This window comes from Panthera onca, chromosome E1, assembly GCF_046562875.1.
Source record: "Panthera onca isolate mPanOnc1 chromosome E1, mPanOnc1 haplotype 2, whole genome shotgun sequence".
NCBI classification, from domain to species: Eukaryota; Metazoa; Chordata; class Mammalia; order Carnivora; family Felidae; genus Panthera; species Panthera onca.
Window position 1 is genome coordinate 25365283 of NC_138352.1, and position 24088 is coordinate 25389370.

A 24088-nucleotide genomic window follows, 5' to 3' on the forward strand; every position below is an offset into this window, starting at 1 on the left:
TTAAGCTCCGTCCATCGCGTCCACATTTCGGCTAGCAGGAAGGACAACAGGGGATGGGATGGGTCGGCCCCTCCTTTTAAGAACACTTCCCAGAAGTGCATCCATTGGCCAGAACATGGTCACGTGGCCACGCCAAGATGCAGCTAGACAATCCAAGGAGAACTCCGTTGCCATGTCCCTGCTAATAGGTGGCAAACCTGTGGAAGGGAAAAATGGACACTGGGAGACAAGTGGTAGATTCCGCCACATGGAGATTCCAAGGTTCAATTCGTATTTGGCTTGGGATTACGGGTCCAAATAATTAACACGGCTACCTCAAGAACCATAGCAACGTGGCCCCTGTTAGACTCCCAGCTCTAAAGATGTAGGTTAGAGCCTTCAGATGAAATAAACACATGTCTATGCAGCATCAACTTTCCTCACCAGACGACTATATGCACAATGGCAAACAACACTTAATAAATTTATAAGCACTTAATAAAATCCTGAGTGAGCACCTGGATGGCTCAGTCGGTTCAGTGTCCGACTTCGGCTCAGGTCACGATCTCACGGTTCGTGGGTTCGAGCCCCACGTCAGGCTCTGTGCTGACAGCTGGCAGCCTGGAGCCTGCTTCGGATTTTGTCTCCCTCTCTCTCTGCCCCTCCCCCACTCGTGCTGTCTGTCTCTCTCTCTCTCTCTCTCTCTCTCTCAAAAATAAACATTAAAAAAATATATTTTTAATAAAAGAAGTTAATGATTCCTAAGAAAGCAGAAGACATTTAGAGACAAATAGTTCCTGTAAAAACCATAATGTACCCTGGTGAGCCTTCCAGTAATCTGTTTCCTTGGATATGTCACTCGATCGAAAATTCCATTTTATCGGCTATAAATTGGTACCGCACATAAATGGTTCGTCGCGAGGATGAAATGAGATTAAACGTGTCCAAGTGCTTTGTAAACAGTAGAGTTTTATACAAATATAGAGTTATGCACCTTCAAGCTATCACTCCAACAAAGACTTATTCAATTAAACATCTTTTGAAAAATTTCAACAATGTATAAATACATTCACAAAATAATCTGTTGGTTGAAGGACTCCAACAAAGTTTACAGAACCTGCAACAGAATTTATAGACTCCTACAACAGCTTGGAGATTGTTACATATATTGCCTTAAGAAATACCGTTAATACAAACGCATGATTTACAATATCCCCATTATAGCAAGAAAAAAAAAATAGATTCATAAGATAAAATGTCTTCTGGGCATTTATTATGCCAAGTATTTAAATGATTATTCTCACTATGACATAAGAATAATACTCTTTTAGTGATAAAAGAGAGATTTCATTAGGCCAAGGACCAACAAAGAGCCTACGGAAAGTGGCAAAGTAAAATCTGACTAACCCTTCCAAAAAATAAATAGAACAGCAGCAATCTCTAGGGGAGCCCCTAAACATAAACTAGGAAAATTCCATTTACATTAATTGGGCCCTAACTACACGACCTGTTACAAACGAAAGGAAACAAACTTTACGAACTAGTTAACCACTGGCCCGAATTTGGTTTTTACCTGCCTGTGAGTGCCTAAGATAAGAAGTTTCATCACAAAGTATGTATTAAGTTGTAAAGTTAACAATTATTTCTAACTTCTAAATAAGCCAAAGTGCTCACTCTCACCATGGAAGCAAAACTTTCTTCTGACGACGATCTACAAGACAAATACGTACACATCTAGAGTTCTGAGAGACGGGGAACATCTTCCATATTCTGTGGGTCAAAACGCAAAGGTCTCCATTCATATGCACGTAAAGACACTTTCATTAACTTGAGACATATGGACATCACCTACGTAAACCGGGAACCAGTTTGGACAGTGTCTCTGGCCACACCATACTTTCGAGCCCCAAACGCTAGAGAGACAGTAAAAAACTTAACGTGAAAACGACTTTTCCAATTTTTTAAAGCAAGAGATTAATAAACTGGAAAAACAAACCCAACGTTCCTCCTTGCAACATGTACTCAGTTCCAAAAGGTTCAGAGTCCAGAATCTCTCCAGCCATTCCCCCGCGTAACCGAATACATGAGCTTTGTCCCCCCTCTTCAGGAAGTCTGATCATCTCCAGTGTTCTGCAAGAGGGAAAAGAACCCCTTAATATCGAGAACAATTTTACTTAAAACACCAGACTCCAAAGCACTAGGAAAACAGCCCATCCTTGGAAGTGAAGCCAGTTGCTACACTGCCTTACCGTCCATGGCCCAATCATGTGAAAAACTATAGACATGGGGGCACCTGGGTGGCTCAGTGGGTTAAGCTTCTGACTTCGGCCTAGGTCATGATCTCACGGTCGGTGAGTTCGAGCCCCGCGTCGGGCTCTGTGCTGACAGGTCAGAGCTCGGAACCTGTTTCAAATTCTCTCTCTCTCTCTCTCCCTCTCTCTCTGCCCCTCCCCGGCTTGCACACATGTTTGTTAGGTATTCCATAAAAACGAGACACTACAAGAATTAGAAAGGACTGCATGAGTCACTGACCGCATCCAAATCAGCCTCACATCCAGAAAACACTTGCCTGTCTTAACAGCTGCTTTCCGAGATACGATGTGGCCATGTTGGTTAAATTCTTCCTGCTGCCCACTTTGCACCTGATGTAGCCGTACAGGTTGGCACCTTGCAGCACCACACCCATGATAACCACCGCCTGGGAAGGGAAAAATAATCAGCGGCTACTGGACTCACACTGACCGAACTTTCTCCGTGCCACACGTGGAACGAGGCGGACTGTCGCAGGAAAAAGAAGGAAAAAGGAAGCTCGCGGATGAGGCTTATGCCAATGAGACTCCTTCACTCAGCAGCACAGGCTTATCCAATACGAGCTGTGCACAAGGCACTTCGTCATCACCCCCCCACCCCCCCCCCCAGACAAATAATTCTGAAACACATATTCTAAATACCAGGCCCCAGGCCAGTCCCTGGGGATGCGGTGGAGGGACCATTCTCTCTAGTACTTTCTATGGGTCTGTGAATAAAGATATAAATAAATAAATGAGAGTCAGAAGAGACTCAAATGTTAGTTATTCCTTTAAGAATTACAAAAGAATGAGGGGCACCTGGGTGGCTCAGTCAGTTGAGCGTCCGACTCTTGGTTTCAGCTCAGGTCATGATTTCATGGTTCATGGGATCGAGCCCCATGTCGGGCTCTCTCCCTCTCTGCCTCTCCCCGGCTCACCCTCTCCCTCTCTCAACATAAATAAACTTAAAAAAAAAAAGAATTATGAAAAAATGGCCATGAGATAGGTCAAGTTCAATAAACCGAGAGCATGCAGAGGGGAATCTTGGCTCTCTGCTAAGGTGTGTGTGACAACTGGCTTCTGGGAGAGCAAAGCAGCACCCTGAGGCAACAATCCACAGATGTTTGCCTCCTGTGACAAGCGGGACGTGGTGGGGGGTGGGGGGGCGCACTAGGAGGAGATGTGCTTTGGCTGAGTTGTTTCTTCCTGGGGCCACATCCAGGGACCTATAGGTGGCTCCACTGAGATCACTAAAAGAGAGTAAGAAACTCAAGCCTATTCTTTAAATATAATGGAAGAAAAGTTAATTAGGACAATGTGGGGAGGACCCATGGTTAACCACTCTAGAACAGGGGTTGGCCAAGTTTTTCTACAAAGGCCAGATAACAAAATATTTTAGGCTTTGCAGGCCATGTGATCTCTGTGGCACTCAACTGTGCCATTTTGGCCCCAAAGCAGCCACAGGCGACATGTAAACAAAGAGGCAAGGCTATGTTCCCATAAAAATTTATAAAAACAGGTGTTGGGCTGGATTTGGCTTACAGTCCATGGCTTGCCAACCCCTGCTCTGGAATAAACAACTCATCAACCCATCTGCTATTAAAAGGATTACCCGGGAAACGCTACATCTGTAAAAAACAACACGGCTAAACAGAGTATCTCTCTCCAATCCAGACTCACTCCCTTTAACCCTTAACAGGCTGTACAGCTGATTTTCAGGAGGTTAAAGGATTTGAATGTTTAATTAAGGAACAGGTTCATATTCCTAATAGTAGTGGAGTTATACTTGCTGTTTTAAACTTGTGTCTCAGGGAAATAAACACATTAGAATTAGACAAGGTTGCTGGTTACCTGAGTAAACATAGAACGATATTTTCATTTAAATACATCTCTTTCGACTCATGTTTCTGAAATGGGGGCCTGGGTAGCTCAGTCGACTTCGGCTCAGGTCATGATCTCGCAGTTCATGAGTTCGAGCCCCGCATCGGGCTCTGTGCTGACAGCTCAGAGCCCGGAGCCTGCTTCGGACTCTGTGTCTCCCTCTCTCTCTGCCCCTCCCCTGCTCGCACTCTCTTTCTCCCTCTCGAAAATAAATAAACATTAAAAAAAAAAAAAAATTCTTTTTTAAATAAGTTAAAACAAGCGGATGTCTGGCTTAAGATGACATCATGAAGCCAGACTTCAAGATCTCTCTACCCCTAATATATAACAGGTTTGTGAAATACATGGGTTTGGGGCACCTGGGTGGCTCGGTCATTGAGAGTCGGACTCTTGACTTCACCTGGGGTCATGATCTCACGGTTCACGGGACTGAATTGCACTGACAATACGGAGCTTGCTTGGGAATCCCTCTCCCCCTCTCTCTTTGCCCCTCCCCCGCTCATGCTCGTGCTCGCTCACTCTCCCTCTCTCTCTCAAAATAAACTTTAAAAAAATACATTCGTTTAAAAACGTAGGATTTAAAATAAAAGGCAAACAAGCTGGTACTAATAAACGCTGGAGAAAAAGGGCTTGTGGTCAGAGAGAGAGCCAGCTTGGTTTTGTCCCACCCAATTCTCAAAATCCCCAAAGAAGCTCCAAGGGAAATTTCCCCACCCCAACAGCCTGGGGGCAGAAGTCCAGAGGACACAGACAGATAGCCCCGAGAAAAAAATGCAGAAATAGTCACGACTCCCATGGAACCAGCACACAACACAGGCAAGAAATCCCAGCGGCCCTCCACGAGCTGCCTCTCCGGTGACGAGGAAGAGAAGAGAATGCACAGAAGGACCAGCAACCATCAAGTCCATGTTCCGGGGGGGGGGGGGGGGGGGGGGGGGGGGGCAGGGGTAGGAAGAGGTTCCCGGAGAACCCGGGTGGTCGTAACCTAGGATCCCAAACCACCTTCCACAGAACCTCTCTCACCTGTTTTAGGGAAGTGGAAACGGTGTTAGACACAGACCGGGCTGACTCTCCCAGAGGGATGGGAAGGCCCCAGGGCCCCACAAACCACCTAAAGCAAGAGGGTAGCACCAGCAGGGAGCACACGCCCACCCAGGGAAAGGAACCGTACGACCTAAGAGAAGGCGAAGCCCAAGCAAGCCAACAAGGCAGCCAGAGGCCGGGCGCGTCGTCCTCACACCTACTCTCAGGCCCCGCCAAAGACTGTTCACTCTGTAGCTCAAAGCGGAGCCCAGAAACCTGACACCACAGGGGGGCGGTCAAGGAGAACTCAGCTACGCTAAGCCAAGGTCAAGACGAGGTCTGGACAGAGCTGCCTCTGTAAGCGAGCAAAACGGTGGTAGGGTGGGGAAGGGAGAGGCATCCATGTAAAACTGTTAAAAAAAAAAAAAAGAAAGAAAGAAAAATAGGAGGAAAAAGAAGAAGAAAGCAAGAAAGGAATAGACTACGTAAAAAACACAGGTGAAGAAACGATTCTGGGGGCACCTGGGTGGCTCCGTGACTTAAGCAGCTGACTCTTTATCTTGGTTCAAGTCATGATGTCGCGGTTGGTGAGTTCGAGCCCCGCATCGGGCTCGCTGCTGATAGTGTGGAGCCCACATCAGATCCTCTGTCCCCTCTCTCTCTCAAAAATAAATAAAGATTAAAAAAAAAGAAAAGAATAATGGAAAGACAGTAGAGGAGAACAGATAAAAATGACCCTACATAGAGGTAACTGGTCCCCCAGAATCAGAGAAGCCAAAAAATGGAACGTAAATAAATTTAAAGACTTGACAGAAGACAACCGTCCTGATTCAAAGCAAAACCTGTGCCTACATGTCAGAGGAGCATACAGTTTCCAGAAAACTCAATGCAGAAAGATAAACACAAAGACCCTCTGGATATATTGTAAAACTTTGAGAATAAAAAAAAAAAATTCTTCATCCAGGGAGAAAAATGATTCAGTCACTTACATGGAGGTTAAGTAAACCTGACCTCAGATTTCTCTGCAATATTCAATATAAGAAAATGATAATGTAGGGGTGCCTGGGTGGTCAGCTGTTAAGCATCTGACTTCCGCTCAGGTTATGATCTCACAGCTCATGAGTTTGAGTCCTACATCGGGTGGGCACAAGTCCCCCTTCGGATGAGCACAAGCCCTGCTTCAGGTGAGTCCTGCTTCTCTCTCTCTCTCTCTCTCTCTCTCTCTCTCTCCTCCCACCCCTCAAAAGGAAAGGAAGAAAAGAAAAGAAAAGGAAAAAAAAGAAGGGAAGGGAAGGGAAGGGAAGGGAAGGGAAGGGAAGGGAAGGGAAGGGAAGGAAAGGAAAGGAAAGGAAAGGAAAGGAAAGGAAAGGAAAGGAAAGATGATAACGTAACGTCTTCTAAACGCTAAGAGAAAGAACCTGGGACCTAAGGATATTAACCCAGCCAAGTCATCGATCAAGAATGAAGTCAATGGGCTCACATCCTCAAACACGACAGGGCAAAAGGAAAGTAACACCTGCAAGTTTTGGGGGGAAAAAAAAATACCCAGCCATGAAATTTAGCCAACCAGGGGGTAAAAGGAAAAACTGCAGTTAAAAGAACTGAATCAATGTATTTAAAAACAGATCAAAGACTGAACAACCGGTAAGAAAGGTTTCCAAGGGTGATGGTTAGGAACCTTGACAAAATGAATACAGCAGCAAACAAAACTCAGGCAATACAGGAAGGGAAGAAACCACAGGAGGCACAAAGGAGGGTTTATCTCATTTCCTTTCCAACAGACTCTCGAGGTCAAGACACAGGCTTAAGTACGATACTTAAAACAACTAAAGTTAAGTCTATAAGCCACGGAAATCCAAAGGCGGAAGCAGGGAGGAGGGGGAGGAAGCAGGGGTGTTAAACTGCACCGTCCTTCATAGCAGGGAACCGGTACAGGTTTCCTAATCCATGAAAGAGCAGGTGAAACAAAGGTCTAAAGTAACAGAGAACTACTAGAAACGCCAAAAACACACCATAAACCTTCCAAATCCCAAAAAGACAAGTATGTATGTGCACACGCAAAGAAAAAAGAGCCTATGTAGCAAAAGAGACACAAGAAAATATTAAAAATGGGAGGAAAAAACATAATTAAGGCCAAACTATACCTGGAATCGATAGATGTTAAGTGAGGGGCGCCTGGGTGGCTCAGTCGGTTAAGCATCTGACTCTTCATTTCGGCTCAGGTCATGATCTCATGGTTTGTGGGTTCAAGCCCCACATCAGGCCTGTGCTGACAGTGCAGAGCCTGCTTGGGACTCTCTCTCTCTCTCTCTCTCTTAAAATAAATAAATAAACTTAAAAAAATCATTAAAAAAATACTGAGATAGGGGCGCCTGGGTGGCTCAGTCGGTTGAGCGGCCGACTTCGCCTCAGGTCATGATCTCGTGGTCCGTGAGTTCGAGCCCCGCGTCGGGCTCTGTGCTGACAGCTCAGAGCCTGGAGCCTGTTTCGGATTCTGTGTCTCCCTCTCTCTGACCCTCCCCCGTTCATGCTCTGTCTCTCTCTGTCTCAAAAATAAATAAACGTTAAAAAAATTAAAAAAAAAAAATACTGAGATAAACTCAACTATGAAAACAAGACTCACAGTTTAGATCAAGTGATAGGTTATATTTTCCAAAGATGATACAACAATATCCCATGTGCTTTTCTAGAACCTCTTGATCCCCCTCATCAAGCTATCAAGCTTAATTCCCATTCCACTGCAGTGGAGAAGTGGCAAAAGTGATGATGTCTGAGCCTTGATTGCTGCCATTGCCTGAACTGTGTCTCCCCCAAATTCTAATGTTGAAGTCCTAACCCAGTACCTCGGAATGTCACTGCATTTGCAGACATGGTTTTTAAAGAGCTGATTAAGGTAAAATGAAGTCACTGGGGGGTGGGGAGGGGGGGGTACCCTCATCCGGTATGACCGGCGTCCTTGTAAAAAGAGGAGATTAGGACACAGACACGCAGAGGAAAGACCACTTGGAAGAAACCAGGAAAAGACGGCCATCCACAAGCCAGGGAGGGAGGCCTCGGAAAGAAGAAATCAACCCTGCCAACATCTCCTGGGTCTTCTAGCCTCCAGGACTGTGAGAAGATAAAGTTCTGTCGTTTAAGCCTCCCAGAATGCAGCACTCCATCGGGACAGCTGCAGCAAACTGACACAGCTGTAAAAGGCAATTCAGCTTCTGAGCAGGACGCTCCCAGGTGGAGCTGTGACCCTCCAAGGAAGCAGTCTCACTGCCACGAAGCCACCATGCCGAGAGGAAACCCCAACTGGCCCTTCGGGAGCACGACGTGGAGAAGCCACCGGACCTCACGGAAAGGAGATGCCTTAGCAGCCTCCAGCCACCCCGGCCACTGACTGCAACCACACGGAGCCCAGCCCACAGCCGCCCAGGCAAGCCCTCTCCAACTTCCTGAACCAGAAACTGTGAGACCCCAAGATGCCTCTTGTTTTAAGACGTTACATTCTGGGAAGATTTACGATATAACCAATGGACAACGGGGACAAATGACCAACTGATGTTTTCGGAGAGGATCACGCTGTGAGTTCCAAACTACGCTAAACGCGTTTGGAGTTTACTGGACATCCCCATCCAACAAGATAATAATGTGATCAATGTATGGTAACCTCTGTACCAGGCGGGTGAAGTCAAAATCCTGCTAGGCACTTGGGGAATTGGTGAAATGGGAACTTTGGGAGGATCCTGCCCTCCGGTTCTCAGAGAACGGCAGAGTTGGGACACCGGACTCGGGAAATTGGCGATGAAGCAGTCTATTCAAGAGAGTGAGGTCCCCAACGTTAACAGCGATGGCCGCACGCTGTGATCGTCCGTCAGACATCCTGATGAGTCACTCGGTACGTCTACGCTGACACTCACCAGCCACTTCACTCGGAAGGAGAACAGCGCACTGAAGGCAAATATCACCCACAGCACCGGACAGGCAATAAGTCCCAACCAAAAGATTCTCGATTCGGCCTCGGAAACAGTTTTACTCTCTTGAGCAGAATCCTAAAAAAAGAACGTGAGTTTAATAACCAATATTGTGGTATCTACCAGCAAAAAGCTTAACATTTTTAATGACAAACACCATAACCTAAAAGTCAAATAAATTAATACAAATGACCCAAGTCCCAAGTTAGAACCCCCCAAAGGACAGTTAGTGGACCCACCACGATTTAATCTTAAGAACTGGCTTAAATATGCTTTAATTCGAGAATTTGGAAACTTCGGGGCCGAGTGGACAGTCTGTCATGACCCAACACAGAAAACGTTGCTTGTGATGGACTTCTGTTCAATTCTCACTGTACCTAACACTGTTCATTCATAAGGAAGTTTGGAATCACACCTTAGGAGGTAAGGATCAAGGAAATCAAGGCTAGTCATCCTGGTCAGGGGTCCAGAGAAAGAAATGGAATCAAGGGATTCTGGGCAATGACCACAGTGTTTCAGCAATCCCCAGAAAGTTTAACTTTCTTGTTTGACTTGCCTCCACGGTGGATTTTATGATATAAGGAGTACGGGCTCACTAAGCACAACACTGCTTCCTTGCAAGTGGTACTTGTCGAGGTCCTTCCGAGCATCAGGCCAACAATGTAATTAGTAGCGTCTCCAAGAATTCTGTCCTCTGCCTCTCAAGCCGATTTCCAGGGGAACCTGAATGTTCACCGCAGATGAGCAGGCTAACCCAAAACAGGTCAGCGTCCCCTGGGGCTCCTGAAGGCAGAGGCTTAAAGGAGAGACGGCTCTGATCAATTCAGATTTTCTATCCACTTGTAATCCTTCTTTTTCTTGTTCCTGCGCACACGGGGCAGTGGACCACGGGAACGAGGACAGAACAAGCTATTGGAAACAGTTCTCTCCTAACAGGAAGAAATCCCCGGAGGTACCAGGCGAGGCAACACAACACAGTGGGTCCTCAGAGATGCTTTATCAGCAGCCCCTGATGGGCGGCTTAGCACACAGCACAAACTCCGACCCAACCTCCTGTCTCAGAGGCTTCTTTCCTATACATGCCTTTCTTCCAATCTCAACTAGACAGAAAAACGCAGCCAAGTTTCGGGAGGCCGTCTGGTTAAGTGCTGACATGCCGAGCAATGTGGGGTAGCACTTCCAGTCCTGAATACTTTGGCCTTCAACATGCAAGTGTAATCTACATGTAACTTACTGAATGACACTTTGAAAAATAAAAAGGGCAGCTTACCTTCCTGGACTCAAACACCCAATGGCTTTTTCCATCTTCGTCTATGTGATTCCACCAACGCAGACCAACCATGAGTCTACCTGTGACATTCTGAGAAAGAAGAACATATACACACGCGTTTTTAAAAAGTGTCTTTTAAAGGCCTACGAGACCACATCTCGGCGTGAACACATCACCAACCAAAAAAATCGTGGGCTTTACCTCCACAATATCCAGTTAACAAAGACCACCACATACCAGGCCTGAACAAAACAATACAGGAAATGCAATGGCAGGACCCGCAGGGGTAGAGGTGACAGGGTGGGCGTGTCCATAAACATTACCCTTCTCGGGGCGCCTGGGTGGCTCAGTCGGTTAAGCGTCCGACTTAGGCTCAGGTCATGGTCTCATGGTTGGTGAGTTCGAGCCCCGCATCAGGCTCTGTGCTGACAGCTCAGAGACTGGAACCTGCTTTGGATTCTGTGTCTCCTCTCTCTCTGCCCCTCCCCCACTCATGCTCTGTCTGTCTCTGTCAAAAATAAATAAACATTTAAAAAAAAATTTAAAAAAAAGAATAAAGACATTCTCGGGGTGCCTGGGTGGCTCATTTAAGGGTCCGACTTTGGCTCAGGTCATAATCTCACAGTTTGTGAGTTTGAGCCCGTCAGATTCTGTGCTGACAGCTCAGAGCCTGGAACCTGCTTCGGATTCTGTGTCTCCCTCTCTCTCTGCCCCTCCCCCGCTCATGCTTTGGCTCTCAAAAATAAGCATTAAAAAAAAAAAAATTACCCTTCTCTTTTTTGCTCATGAACTTGTGTCCTTTGTCTAATTCCCTAATGTGTTCCTAAGCCCCGTGCTCTTTAGTTACTGAGACTACCTTTTCCCTACATACCCCGACTGCAGCTCCAAATAACTGTGCGTCTCTAAAAATGGTGGTTCTGGACTGAAGGTTTGTGCCCCGCCCCCGCCAAACCCACATGTTCAAACTCTTGCCCCACCCCCACGTGACGGTATTAGGAGGTGGGGCCTTTGTGGGCGATCAGGATGCGATGAGGTCATAGGATGGAGCGTTCGCGAATGGGATCAGTACCCTTTTAAGAGTCAGGAGAGTTTACTGCCTCTCTCTGCTCTGCCATGTGAAGATAAAATGAGAAAGTGGCAGTCCAGAACCCAGAAGAAGGCCCTCACCAGAAGCTGACCATCCTGACAACCTGATCTTGGACTTCCAGCCCCTAGAATCGGAAAAAGAAGTTCCTACTGTTTATAAGCCACCCAGTCTATGGTATGGTTATAGCAGCCCACGTTGACTAAGTTAAGACAGAGGTTACAGGCACTACTCCTCATTCAGCACCTCAAACGTCCCAAGCTCTTTTCCTCTTACTAAGGTAACAAACTACGACCAATGACTTTGATAGCTTTCTCAAGGTTTATTTACGCCACTGATGTTTACTGAGCACCTACTATGAGGTACTATCCCAGCTGCAAGTGTCATGGGGAAGAGAGGCAGTCAACCAGCACAGGAATGTGCCACCACCACCACCTGCGGGAAGGGAAGGGCAAGGGAGAGGCGGTGGGGGAGGAGTGTAGGTTGCCATAACAGTCAAACAGAAATCTGATCTAGTCTGGGAGTCAGAAATGGCCTCCCTTGAGGAATCAACATTGAGAATAAAATTTAAAGGATAAGTAGGAATCCCTAATGCAGGAGAATATTTTTTAAGGTTTATTTATTGACTGTGAGAGACGGACAGAGGCAGCAAGTGGGGGGGAAGGGGGAGGGGCAGAGAGAGAGGGAGAGAGAGACCCCCAAGCAGGCTCCGCACTGTCAGCGCACAGCCGAACCGGGGACTTGAACCCACACAACCAGATCATGACGTGAGCAGAGACCGAGAGTCAGATGCTCACCGACTGAGTCGCCCAGGCACCCCAATGCAGAAGATGTTTAATCTGGGGTGCCCACTAACAGATTCAGGGGTTCTGTGAAATTTGGGGGAGGAAAAAGTTGTATCTTTATTTTCACTAACTTCTGAAGTTTAGTTTATCTTTAAATTATGAGTGCAGACAACAAACCACGGTAGGAGCAGCGGTACCTGTGACTTGGACCAATAAAAAAAACCTGCAGACACCACAGTATAGCTTTTATGCTTGCCACTGCTTTGAAAGTAACTAGACATTCCAAGAGAAGCACGTATTGTAAAATCAGAAATCTGCCTTTTTAACGTTTCCATTATATTTCAATGTACGTGACTTCCTCTGAAATCTTATGTATTTTCCCTCACGTACTGAAAAGCGTTCACAGGGGCGCCTGGTTGGCTCACTCCATGGAGCGTGTGACTCTTGATTTCAGGGTTGTGAGTTCGAGCCCCACACTGGGTGTAGAGATTACTTAAATGAATAAATAAATAAATATAAATAAATAAATGAGCTCACAACTTCATGAGACTGTGAAAGGGGTCCATGGCACAAAAAGGTTAGGAATCCGGGTGTTAAGGTGATTCGGGAATGAGAGCAACATTCTAGAAAGATCAGTAGCCCAGAGCCCTTGGGAAAAAAGTAAAATCAATCGATTTATGGGACTTGAGGTGATTGACTGGAAATGGAGTAGGAATAAGGCAACTCATATGCGTCTGGTTCGCTCAAGTTAAAAAGCAGTGATCTGCGGGGCGCCTGGGAGGCTCAGTTGGGTGGGTGACCACCTCTTGGGTTTCAGCTCAGGTCATGATCTCAGTTCTTGAGTTGGAGCCCTGCGTCAGGCTGTCTGCTGTCAGCACGGAGACCACTTCAGATCCTCTGCCCTCCTCTATCTCTGCCCCTTCCCCACTTGCACTCTCTCTCTAAAATAAGTAAACATTAAAAAAAAAAACAAAAAAACAAAAAACAGTGATTTGAGGGCTGCCTTGGGTGTCGCAGTTAAGCGTCCGACTCTTGATTTTGGTTCAGGTTGTGATCTCACGGTTCGTGACACTGAGCCCCACGTCGGGCTCTGCACTGACGGTGCAGAGCCTGCTTGGGATTCTCTCTCTCCCTCTCTCTCTGCCCCTCCCCCGCTCATGCTCACTCACTTTCTCTCTCAAAATAAATTTAAAAAAATTTTTTTAAATGTTTAAAAAAGAAAAGAAGAGCCTTCAGACCAAAATTCACATTGTAGAAATGCTAACACTGAAAGACTAAGGAAAGAGGAGAGCTGCCCCTGAAGACAGAGGACAGTCGGGGGCCTCTCTTATTGGCGATTTTCAAACAACGCCTCTTGGAACATTTTCAAACTCTTTTCCCATTATCCTGTTCTTTTCTGCTTTGACCATTAGATTATTTTCCTAATTTCTCTCTGGCTTATTGTTTTGGACACTTCTGGACCTCTAACGATAAAAGCCTTCTGCCTGTGTTTTTCCTCCGAGTTCAGCAATAGACACGTTCTGAAAGCTTCAGTGTAGATGATCGTTGTCATTAGGGTATAAATAATCTGTATTCACAGTCTTTATTTCCTGTTTAAAGCCAAGGTATCTCAGCAGGTTGGCATTTACTTGTAATTCTGATTTGGAAAACCATTCTGTTTAATGAATTCTTAGCTTTATTGTACCGGGCTAGAAAACAGAGCTGCTCTGGGGCATTTATCTGGGTTTTCTTCACTGTGACGCTTAGCCAACTTCTGTGAACGTTCCACGGGGACTGAACAGGAAGAGGTCCCCTGTAGGTACAAAGTTCCACGGTGTCGCTCGTAAGCTCAACTGCCATTTCGTTTAGATCTTTCAGACCTTCTTTTGTGTCGCTGTGATCCAGCAGAGACAGTACTTTGTTTGACTCCTGTCGCGACATTTTGCGCATCTTCCCCTAATGCTTCTAATAGTTCTTCCCCGCGCCCGGTTTGAAGGGATGCCATTCCGTGACTGGTCCTCACTGGCATTCATAAGAGGCCCTTTCTTATTCCCTTGAGTGCTGTCTTACTCTCTATTTTGTCTGATAATATTATAATGCCAGGTTTCTTCTGGTTTAAATTGGTCGGATATTATCTTTGCCATTTACTTCTTCTACTGTTGCCATTTTAGTTAGATCTTTCGGCTGGGCTCTTGATGTTTGACCCAATCTTCAAACTGTTATCTTCAAAAAGAGGGGCTCCTGGGGGGCTCAGTCAGTTGAGCGTCCGACTTCGGCTCAGGTCATGATCTCACAGTCTGCGAGTTCAAGCCCCGCGTCGGGCTCTGTGCTGACGGCTCAGAGCCTGGAGCCTGTTTGGGACTCTGTGTCTCCCTCTCCCTCCACACCTCCCCACTAACACTCTCTGTCTCTCTCTCAAAAATAAATAAACATTAAAAAAAAAAAAGAGTTTAGGGGCGCCTGGGTGGCTCAGTCGGTTAAGCGTCCGACTTCGGCTCAGGTCACGATCTCGCGGTCCGTGAGTTCGAGCTCCGCGTCGGGCTCTGGGCTGATGGCTCAGAGCCTGGAGCCTGTTTCAGATTCTGTGTCTCCCTCTCTCTCCGACCCTCCCCCGTTCATGTTCTGTCTCTGTCTCAAAAATAAATAAACGTTAAAAAAAAAAATTAAAAAAAAAGAGTTTAATCAAATTACATTTACTGTTAAAATTAATTTGCTTTATATCTCAGTGGTTTGGGCATCTGTGAAAGTAATTCTGCCACAGATAAAAGAGTGACATTTTTTAAGTCCTTGCTTAAAAAAAAAAAAAAGAAGAAGAAAAACAAAATCTTTATCAGAAAATACACTTTTTGGCACTGGGTTTTTAAAACCCTAAACCCAGAAGGATTTAATTATAAGAATTTGGAAATGACCAGGAAGAACTGACCGAAGGCTGTTGTTCTATCAGGCTAAACAGACATTACATGAACAACAAAAAGAAACATGCCTCAAAACAAAATTGTGACCGGGATACAGTAAACAGTGCAGAGCGTAGAGCAACAGAAGAAATTCAAAGAAATATAAGCCAAAGACAGTAAAAAAAAAAAAAAAAAAAAAAAGCCTAAATAAAAGAGACCTTTATGGGGATGCCTGGGTAGCTCAGTTGGTTCAGCCTCTGACTCGATTTCAGCTCAGAGATCCTCTCTCCCCCTCTCTCTCTGCCCCTCCACAACTGGAGTGCACTCCTTCTGTCTCTCTCAAAATTAATAAAGAAACTTTAAAAAGAAAAAGAGAGACCTTTATAATCCCCATTCTCAGCATTTTGTGGCCTATGGAAGCTGGCGACCACCGAGCCAGCCACTTCTGGTGGGAGAACTGAAAGGTCTAAAAAATGGGTGGGTTGGTGGCTGGGAATAGACTTGTAACATCTTACTGGTCTCTGAACCAATACACACGTCTCGGAAATTCCAAAATTAGTTTTTTTTTTTTTTTAAAACCTTTGACTTTTTTCCCCCACCATTTGACTATGAAAATTTCCAAACACACAGCAAAGTCAAATTTTATAGTGAGCACCCAAATGCCTACCACTAGAGTCTGTATTTAATATTTTACTACAGTTACCTTATCACGCGTCCATCTATCTAGGTGTCTATCTGTCTATCCACCCATCCGTCTACTTACAGTTGCCTTTGAGTTTAAAACCATTTCTTTCTTACTCCCTCTTATCCCTTCTAGCAGGGTTTCTCGACCTCTGCACTACTGACATCTGGGGTCAGAAAATTTTTCGTTGTAGGGGGCTATCCTGTGCACCTTAGGACCTTAGCAGCATCCACGGCCTCTACCCACTGGATGTCAGCAACACACCTCCCCCAACCCCAGCTGTGACGACCAAAACCGTCTTCGGACATGGCCAGTCGTCCTCTGGGGAACAAAACTGGTCCTGGTGGAGAAACACTGCCCTGGGACACGCATAGGGGCCTTTGCGAATGGCGGGCACGCTCCTCAAGAATGGGCGCGTGCCCTCTCCTGGGCTCTTATCTAGATATCGCACACAGCACGCCCTGAAGCAAGACAAGTGATATGAATTAGAAACAGTATACAGGACCTGTGGCTGCGATCACACTTTGCTTCTCTGTTTAATTTTAAAGCTGATGGAGGCTGACATAAGGCACAGATAAATCAGTAGTAGTATAATAACCTACATGTGATCTGATGATAGACCTTAACACACGGGACGCCTGCGGCGACAGAAAGATATAAATGAAGACAAATCCAAGATGCTAAGGGTCGTTCTCCCCCCACGGTTCATACATCGTTCAGTCTCATCACATCAAATACAACGTTAAAATGAGAAAACAATCAGACCTACCTTGACTGCCCAAAAGTCACACGACAACAACAAGATAATTGTCACCATACAGGCAATAAAGCTGCTGCTGAACAACTCACAGAGCAGATAGACGACGATGGCACTGACTCGAAAGAACAAATGGAAAAATGACGCCACCGGGTGTCTGGAAATCAAAACACAGTGAAAGAAAGGCAATTACGCTTCAGCACAGGGGCTGCGGACACAGATGAACGACGCCTTCCGCCACAGCATCCACCAGCCAGGGTTTGGTCAAAACAAGAGACGATTCTGAGGAAAAAGCAAATGGCCTCCTCTATTTTTACATTAAGTCCCATTATCTGACTGGGCCTTGCTGCCACAGAAAATACCATATGCAAATAGGACTTGAACTTTCACAAAATATATGAGCCACTCTGCCAAGCTTGGAGAATTCAGGAAACTATACTCTCAGGATTAAAAACTATTTTCTCATATGGGGCGCCTGGGTGGCTCAGGCGGTTGAGCGTCCGACTTCGGCTCAGGTCATGATCTCACGGTTCGTGGGTTCGAGCCCCGCGCCGGGTTCCGTGCTGACAGCTCGGAGCCAGGAGCCTGCTTCGGATTCTGTGTCTCCCTCTCTCTCTCTGCCCCTCCCCTGATCGTGCTCTGTCTTTCTCTGTCTCTCAAAAATAAATAAACGTTAAAAAAAATTTAAGAAGATGGGGCGCCTGGGTGGCTCAGTCTGTTGGGCATCCAACTTCGGCTCAGGTCATGATCTCATGGTTCATGAGTTTGAGCCCTGCGCCAGGCTCTGTGCTGACAGCTCGGAGCCTGGAGCCTGCTTCGGATTCTTTGTCTCCCTTTCTCTCTGCCCCTCCCCGACTCGCGCTCGCTCTCTCTCTCTCTCTCTCTCACAAAAATAAACAAACATTAAAAAAATTTTTTTTTTAATTAAAAAAGAAATTACTGTCACATAAAAAACTAATTCCAGGGTGCCTGGCTGGCAGAGTCAGTAGACCACGCGACTCTTGACTTCGGGGTCCCGAGTTCGAGCCCCATGCTGGGCACAGAAATTAAGTTAGAAATTAAAATAAATAAAAATAAAACAGAACTCCTAGGCCTTCAGAAATCACTTCTGGCTTTAAGGCAAAGTAGCTCTCAGGCAGACTTTTGGTTTTAACAGCTTTATTGAGGTATAATCCACATACCCCGCAATTCGTCTGTTTAAAATGGAGGCCCCAACGGTTTTTTGGTATATTCACAGAACCGCGCGCTCTCCTTTGGAGCTTTCTCATTACCCCAAAACAAACTCGGCACCCACGGGCAGTCCCTCCTCATCCGCCCCAACCCCACCCCTCTCTCCAGCCACAGACAACGCTAACGTACAATTGTCTCTACAGATTTGCCTATTCTGGGCATTTCGTATAAATGAAAGCATACGAGTGGTCTTTTGTGACTGCCGTCTCTCACTCAGCATCATCTTCTCAAAGGTCAGGTGGGAGTCAACCGCAGTAAGCCAATCTCTTGACAGGGACCTGAATTTGGAATCGAGGTCTGTTTGGCTTGACGTGTTCGTGTTATCGACAAAAGATCCGATTCTGAAATCTGCACAATCAATCCGAATGCAACACGCACAGGGTCTAAAGAAACGATGCACTCTTGATAAACAAGTGGTAGAAGTAAACACACGAGGGTTCACAAAATCGGCTTCGCAGACGTGAAGACGCGGCACTGAGTAAACTCCACGGGCCAGTTAACTCCCACAGCAAATCTGAACTGTCGCCTGTGCCCCAGACCAAAGCTCAAACCGCCAGGTGGCCGCTGCGCACAAGTTCGTGGCAACCGCTCTGCTGCTCGGCCATCGGCCGGCACCCGTCGACACACAGAACCCAACTCCGACGACTCACCCTCTTACCTGATTTTGGATTTTTTTGGTCTGTTAGTGGTCTCCTCTTCCGCATCAAACAGGGAGACATCCTCGGTGTCATCATTACTGTCCTGGCAGGAAAATTAAATATCCGTGAAGCAAGAGGAAACTCAGTACTTGCGTGTCTCCTACATAGAAGGCACCACGCCAAAATGGAAAGCAGAAGACAGACACGGTCCCGGACATCGGGAATTCACAACCTAGCGAAAGGGCACCCCCGTCGGCTGGCATCGAGCCATCGCTACCCCGCTGCTGAGCCCTGGGACAAACCATGGGGGGCCAATAACGCTCCTGGAAACTTCCCACGGCTGCTGCGCTCAGCGGCTCCGTCACCAGCAGGGACTCCCGGGGACAAACTCCATGCTTTTGGCTCCTTCACGAAATCATCTGCCTGCACCCGTTTCCCCGACCCCTTCTCACTAGTCTCTGTTTATCCAACGTGAAACCAGCCACGGGGCTCGGAATCTCTTCCTTTCCTGCCTCCTCCATCAATTTCCCCTTTATTTACACTCTCTTGTATCTTAGGTCTTCCTCTGGGACCTCTCCGGTCGGCATATGAACTTCTTCAGGGGTCATTTGTTGCTGGAAAGAGGTTTCAAAAACCCTGAGCCGGGACCTCCCCTTCTGTCTTCCGCCCTCGACGCACAGCCTTTCTCCCTTTCTCGGCCTCGGACCCTCAGGGTGGCTCACACCTCGACCCGCTGCGGCCTCAGCCCGGCCTCAGCCCAGCCTCAGCCGCAACCACGACGAACCTGCTCTCACCCCTTGCCTGGCGCCAGCCACCCACCACCCACCTGCCTTCACCTCCTCCCTGCCGGACTCCAGCCCCTCATCACCCACAGGGCAATCTTCCTCACAGGACAGTCACAGCGGGTCCTTCCCCTCGCAAATAGTTCTCAGCGGTGCTCCTCCGGGTAGAAGGGTAGAAGGTAAAACTCACCTCCTCCACCCATCCCCTCCTTCCCTTCCGACGCTCCCTCCCACTGGGCAGCGCAGCGATACAGTTCTACCACTACGTGTTCTCAGAAAACACCAGGGGCTCCCATCTGCCTGCCTTTCACATCTTTTCTCCACCCAGAAAGCTCTTCCCTTCTCCATCCCCTACACAGCAAGCCCTCAGGCAACACCAAATCCACCTGGGAAATTTCAGCTACAATACCCAAAGAGCTGAGAAACTTGCCCTGAAATCCCCAGGCTTCCCATTTCCAATCCCCGCCTGCCCGACAATCCTACTACAGCTCTCCAAGGACCACCTCCATCTAGACACTAAGCTCCTGGGGGCAAGGACTGTCACTGTGTTGTAATAAGTCCCGGTGTACCGCATAGCACCCGGCCAGGCGGCACAATATTCCTTGAAGGCGGGAGCGGATGAACAAAGGAGGCAACTGCAGACTGTGATCGGAGCCAGGAGAAACAGGAATGCAAACGGGAGCACAGAGGAGGAAGCGAATCTTTCCCACCAAAGGGCTCCGGAGGAGAGCTTATGTGCTGGGTGCCGACAGAGCAAGGCCTCCTGCTCACTCCAGTCCCTTGACTAGGTATATTTTCAAAGGCAGAGAGTGGAAACGCACAAAGTCTATGTAGGGGTCCACAGAGTAAGAGAACAGTGAGAGAAGCAGAATGGGGGCTAAGGTTTTAAGAGGAAAATAGACTCAGATCTGAGGCCAGTGGTTCTCAACCTTGGCTCACAGGTTGAAACTGCCTTGGGTACAAGACAGAAAGACACAAAGAAAGGCAGACAGAAAGAAGGAAGGAAGGAAGGAAGGAAGGAAGGAAGGAAGGAAGGAAAGGGAAAAGAAGAGAAGAGAAAAGAGAAAAGAAAAAAGAGAAAAGAAAAGAAAAGAAAAGAAAAGAAAAGAAAAGAAAAGAAAAAGAAAAGAAAAAGAGAAAGAAACCCTGATACCTGATCCCCACCCCAAGGTGGTCTGGGGTGTGGTCTGGGCATCCAGATTTTTTTAAAGCCCCTCAGATGACAATAATGTACAGCCAAGACTGAGATCCACAGTATGATGCTAGGGTCTGAAAAGCCGACACTTCTCCTTGATCCCAACAATCCAATCCATATCCAGCAGATGGGGTGACCTCTCATACATATCATCTCCCTACTTTGACTTCATAAAAATGGACTACCCATCAGAACCATCACCACCCGGCCCCGCCCACCTCTAAGACCTTATCTCGGGCCGCACCCCCTTCTTGAACTGTGGTGGACTGATAATGCCTCCTCTCAGTCCTGCCAGACTTCCTGGTGCTAATGCTTGGAATCTGTAAATATGTAACTTTTTAGCAAACAGATTTTTGCAAACAGATTTCTGAATTAAGGAGTTTGAGAGGGGAAGAGTATCCTGGTGCCTCCTTAGCCCTTGACTCGTTTTTGACTTCTGACCTGGAACTAGAAGATAAATTTCTATTAAGACACTAAGTTTGGGGCGCCTGGGTGGCTCAGTCGGTTCAGCTTCGAACCTCGGCTCAGGTCATGATCTCCCGGTCAGTGAGTTCGAGCCCCACATCGGGTTCTGTGCTGACAACTCAGAGCCTGGAGCCTACTTCCGATTCTGTGTCTCCCTCTCTCTCTGCCTCTTGCCTGCTTACATTCTGTCTCTCCCCAAATAAATAAATAAACATTAAAAAATTTAAAAAAGAAAAAGAGTTTGGTTTTGGACCTTTAACCTGAAGATGCTGATACTAAGACTTTTTTTAAAAATTGAGAAGGGGAACCACTAGCATCCTCTAAAATGTTCCGATTTGGGTGTTAAATGAAAATTCTGGCCACTGTATGGCGAAGCTGGGAGAAGGAGGGGAAAGACAAAGGCACAAGGCTGTGAAGCTTTGTGCCAAGAAGCAGTGGCTTGGGCTACGGAGGAGGCAGTGGAGGTGGCGAAAAACATCCAGATTCCAAATACGTTTTAGAGTGGAAATGACAGGATTTGCTGACGGGCTGAACGTGGGGGTAAGAGAAAAGGGGTTAAGGAAGATTCCAAAGTTTTTGTCCTGAGCAGCTAAAAATGAAAGCACCAAAGACAGACGCTTGGGCACTCCCAATATTTAGGGGTCAGAAAGATGAGAAGGAGTAAGCAGTGGGGGCTGGAGAGGATGTGCTAAGGCCTAGGAGCTGAACCAGGGGGGTGGTGTCCAGGGAGTCAGGGGAAGAAAGTGCTTCCAGGAGGAGGGTCAGATCAACCGTGTCAAACGCTGCTCACAAGGAGGATGAAAACCACAGAGACTACTGTATTTCTTTCTTTTTTTTTTTTTTTTAATGTTTCTTTTTTGAGAGAGTGCAAATGGGGTAGGAGCAGAGAGAGAGGGAGACACAGAACCCAAAGCAGGCTCCGGGCTCTGAGCCGTCAGCACAGAGCCCGATGCGCGGCTCCAACTCACGAGCCGTGAGGTCATGACCAGAGCCGAAGTCGGATTCTTAACCCACTGAGTGGCCCCAAGACCACTGTATTTCTAACAGGTCATCAGTGACCTCACTAAGAGCAGTTTCAGGATGGCAGACGGAAGAGGGAGAAAACCAGACTAGAATGGACACAAGAGACAACAGAAAAAGTAAGAGACAAGTATAAATAAATCTTAAGGAACCAAGAATGGGGTGATATACCTCAAAGGGCGTTTAGAGTGAAGTTTTTATTTTTTAAGGCAGGAGAAATTAAAGCATGTTTATATGTCCACTTAAGCTTTGGTGGCGCCTGGGTGGCTCAGCCGGTTGGGCCTCCGACTCTTGATTTCGGCCCAGGTCACGATATCAAGGTTCACAGGATCAAGCCCCCCTTCAGGGCTCTGCGCTGACCGCACAGAGCCTGCTTGGGATTCTCTCTCCCTCTCTGCCCTTTCCCCAGCTTGCACCCGCGCTCACTCTCAAAATAAATAAATTAAAAAAAAAAAAAAAAAAACAAAAAACAAGCTTTTAAAAACGGAAAGAAAACAGTGATGATGGAGAAAAGCAAAGAGAGAGTTGCTGGAGCACCACCTTCCAGCAGACCAGAGGCATGGAAACCAGTGCACGAGTAGGCAGGATGGCCTAAGGATGGAGAACGAACAGGAAAAGAAAGGCAGAGTATGTGGGAGATCCCGGGCAAAGAAGCATATGGCAGGTGGTGTGAAATTCTCTTCTGATGGCTTCCAGTTTCTCGGTGGACGCGGAGGGAAGGAAGGAAGGAAGGCTGAAGGTCTAAAGAGAAACCACAGTAGTGGCCCAGGAGGGTGGGAGAGGGAGGAGCCTGAGGGAACGTGGGGACGAGTGCCTGGCAGCCTTAAGGGCCCGCTTGAGGTTCACGGTCACAAACTGGACTTGGGAACGGTCCGTATGGCTGTGTGTTTTTCTCCAGCTTCCTTCAGCCTGGGTGCAGGTTCAGAAAGCAGACTCGAACCATCACTGGATCTTGTCTACTCAAGCAACCTCCTTAGAGCGGTCTTTACTGACCATAAATTCTAAGGCTGCCCTATTCCCAGATACTTGCTATATACGTCACTTTGTGTTTGCTGGCATCACCTGGAAACATCCTCATATGTAACTAGTTAGGTCTCCCCACCCCAACCCATCGACAAGCCCCCACCCCCCAGCACCCTACAACTCACACATTTCAGGGTAAGAAATGTGTGCCGTTCACAGCCCTATCCTAGGGCCTAGAACGGTGCCTGGGCCATAATAATCCCTCAATGGAAAAAAAAAAAAAAAAAAAAGCTATGGATACTCAAGTGAAAGTGCAAGATAAACAGCAAAAAGTTTTGTTTTGTTTTGTTTTGTTTTGTTTTGTTTTGTTTAACCTAGGAAGAGATTATTCTTCTTCCTCATCTCTGGTCTAGACCTGCAAACTGTAATTAACTCTAAGAGCACAGCCGTGACCATCGAAGTGATCAACAATCACCATTAGTGTTACTTCGGCAACAAGCACTTGACTGCAAGGAAGGGCCTGGCGGTGTCTCCTACTCCTGCAGGATCGCACTGCACCCCCGAAAGTCCCCGAATGGTTGGGGAAAGCCAGACCACCCGCAACTTCACACCGAGGGCGTTTTCTCAGCACGGCACCGGCACCCGTGCGATCCGGCGCCCCCCCTCTGCTGGCAATGCGCTTCTGCACACCCCGCAGCCGTCCCTCCGAGGCTCAGCCGGGGCACCCCCACCCCCCACCGAGGCCTCGGGGCCCCAGCCACGCTCCCTCCGGCTCCCCAACCCCGGGGCTCGGTCAGCCAGCGGGGGCGCGGGCACAACGGCCCCGGGACGCCAGACTCGCGCCCCCCCTGGGACCCAGCAAGCCCGGCGCCCAGCCACACCCACCCTCACGACGCGCCCGCGGCCCCTCACCTGCTGCAACATGACCGCCCTGCGCCAGGCCCACTTCCGGGAGCCACGTCAGCGCGGCCACTGACGCGACCAGGTCCCCACAGGAGGGGAGGAGCAAAGCACAAGCTCAACCCGTCCCCGCTTCCGCTTCCAGGTGCTTTGCGGGAGGAGGAACTGAGGAGGCGTGGCTTCCGGGGCGGGACGAGCGTGTGGGCGCGGCGCCCGGGGGCGGGGCGGTCTCGGGGCGGGACGCGAGGCGGGGCGAGAGGTCCGGGGGCGGGGCGAGTGCGGGGGACGGTGCGTCGGGGGCGGGGCATGGAGGG

General features: G+C 47.7%; 1 protein-coding gene across 1 annotated transcript; it reads right to left on the reverse strand.

The window, feature by feature from the left end:
* Positions 1 to 928: 928 nt before the first annotated feature.
* TVP23C (trans-golgi network vesicle protein 23 homolog C) lies at positions 929 to 23916 on the reverse strand. Its single transcript, XM_060647232.3, has 7 exons — positions 23787 to 23916; positions 18470 to 18552; positions 16594 to 16738; positions 10401 to 10490; positions 9077 to 9208; positions 2549 to 2677; positions 929 to 2109 (listed from the first exon to the last, which is right to left on the reverse strand). Exons 1-7 carry the CDS (start codon positions 23796 to 23798, stop codon positions 2083 to 2085), a joined length of 618 nt encoding a protein of 205 aa, XP_060503215.1. The 5' UTR covers positions 23799 to 23916; the 3' UTR covers positions 929 to 2082.
* Between the last annotated feature and the right edge of the window lie 172 nt (positions 23917 to 24088).

Excerpts from the sequence above, each read along its gene's own strand:
- TVP23C (XM_060647232.3), bottom strand. Across the intron at positions 9,209-10,400 it reads GGGTGTTTGAGTCCAGGAAG|GATTCTGCTCAAGAGAGTAA; the intron begins GTAAGCTGCCCT and ends TTCTTTTTTTAG. Across the intron at positions 2,110-2,548 it reads GAAAGCAGCTGTTAAGACAG|AACACTGGAGATGATCAGAC; the intron begins GCAAGTGTTTTC and ends TCCCTCTTGCAG.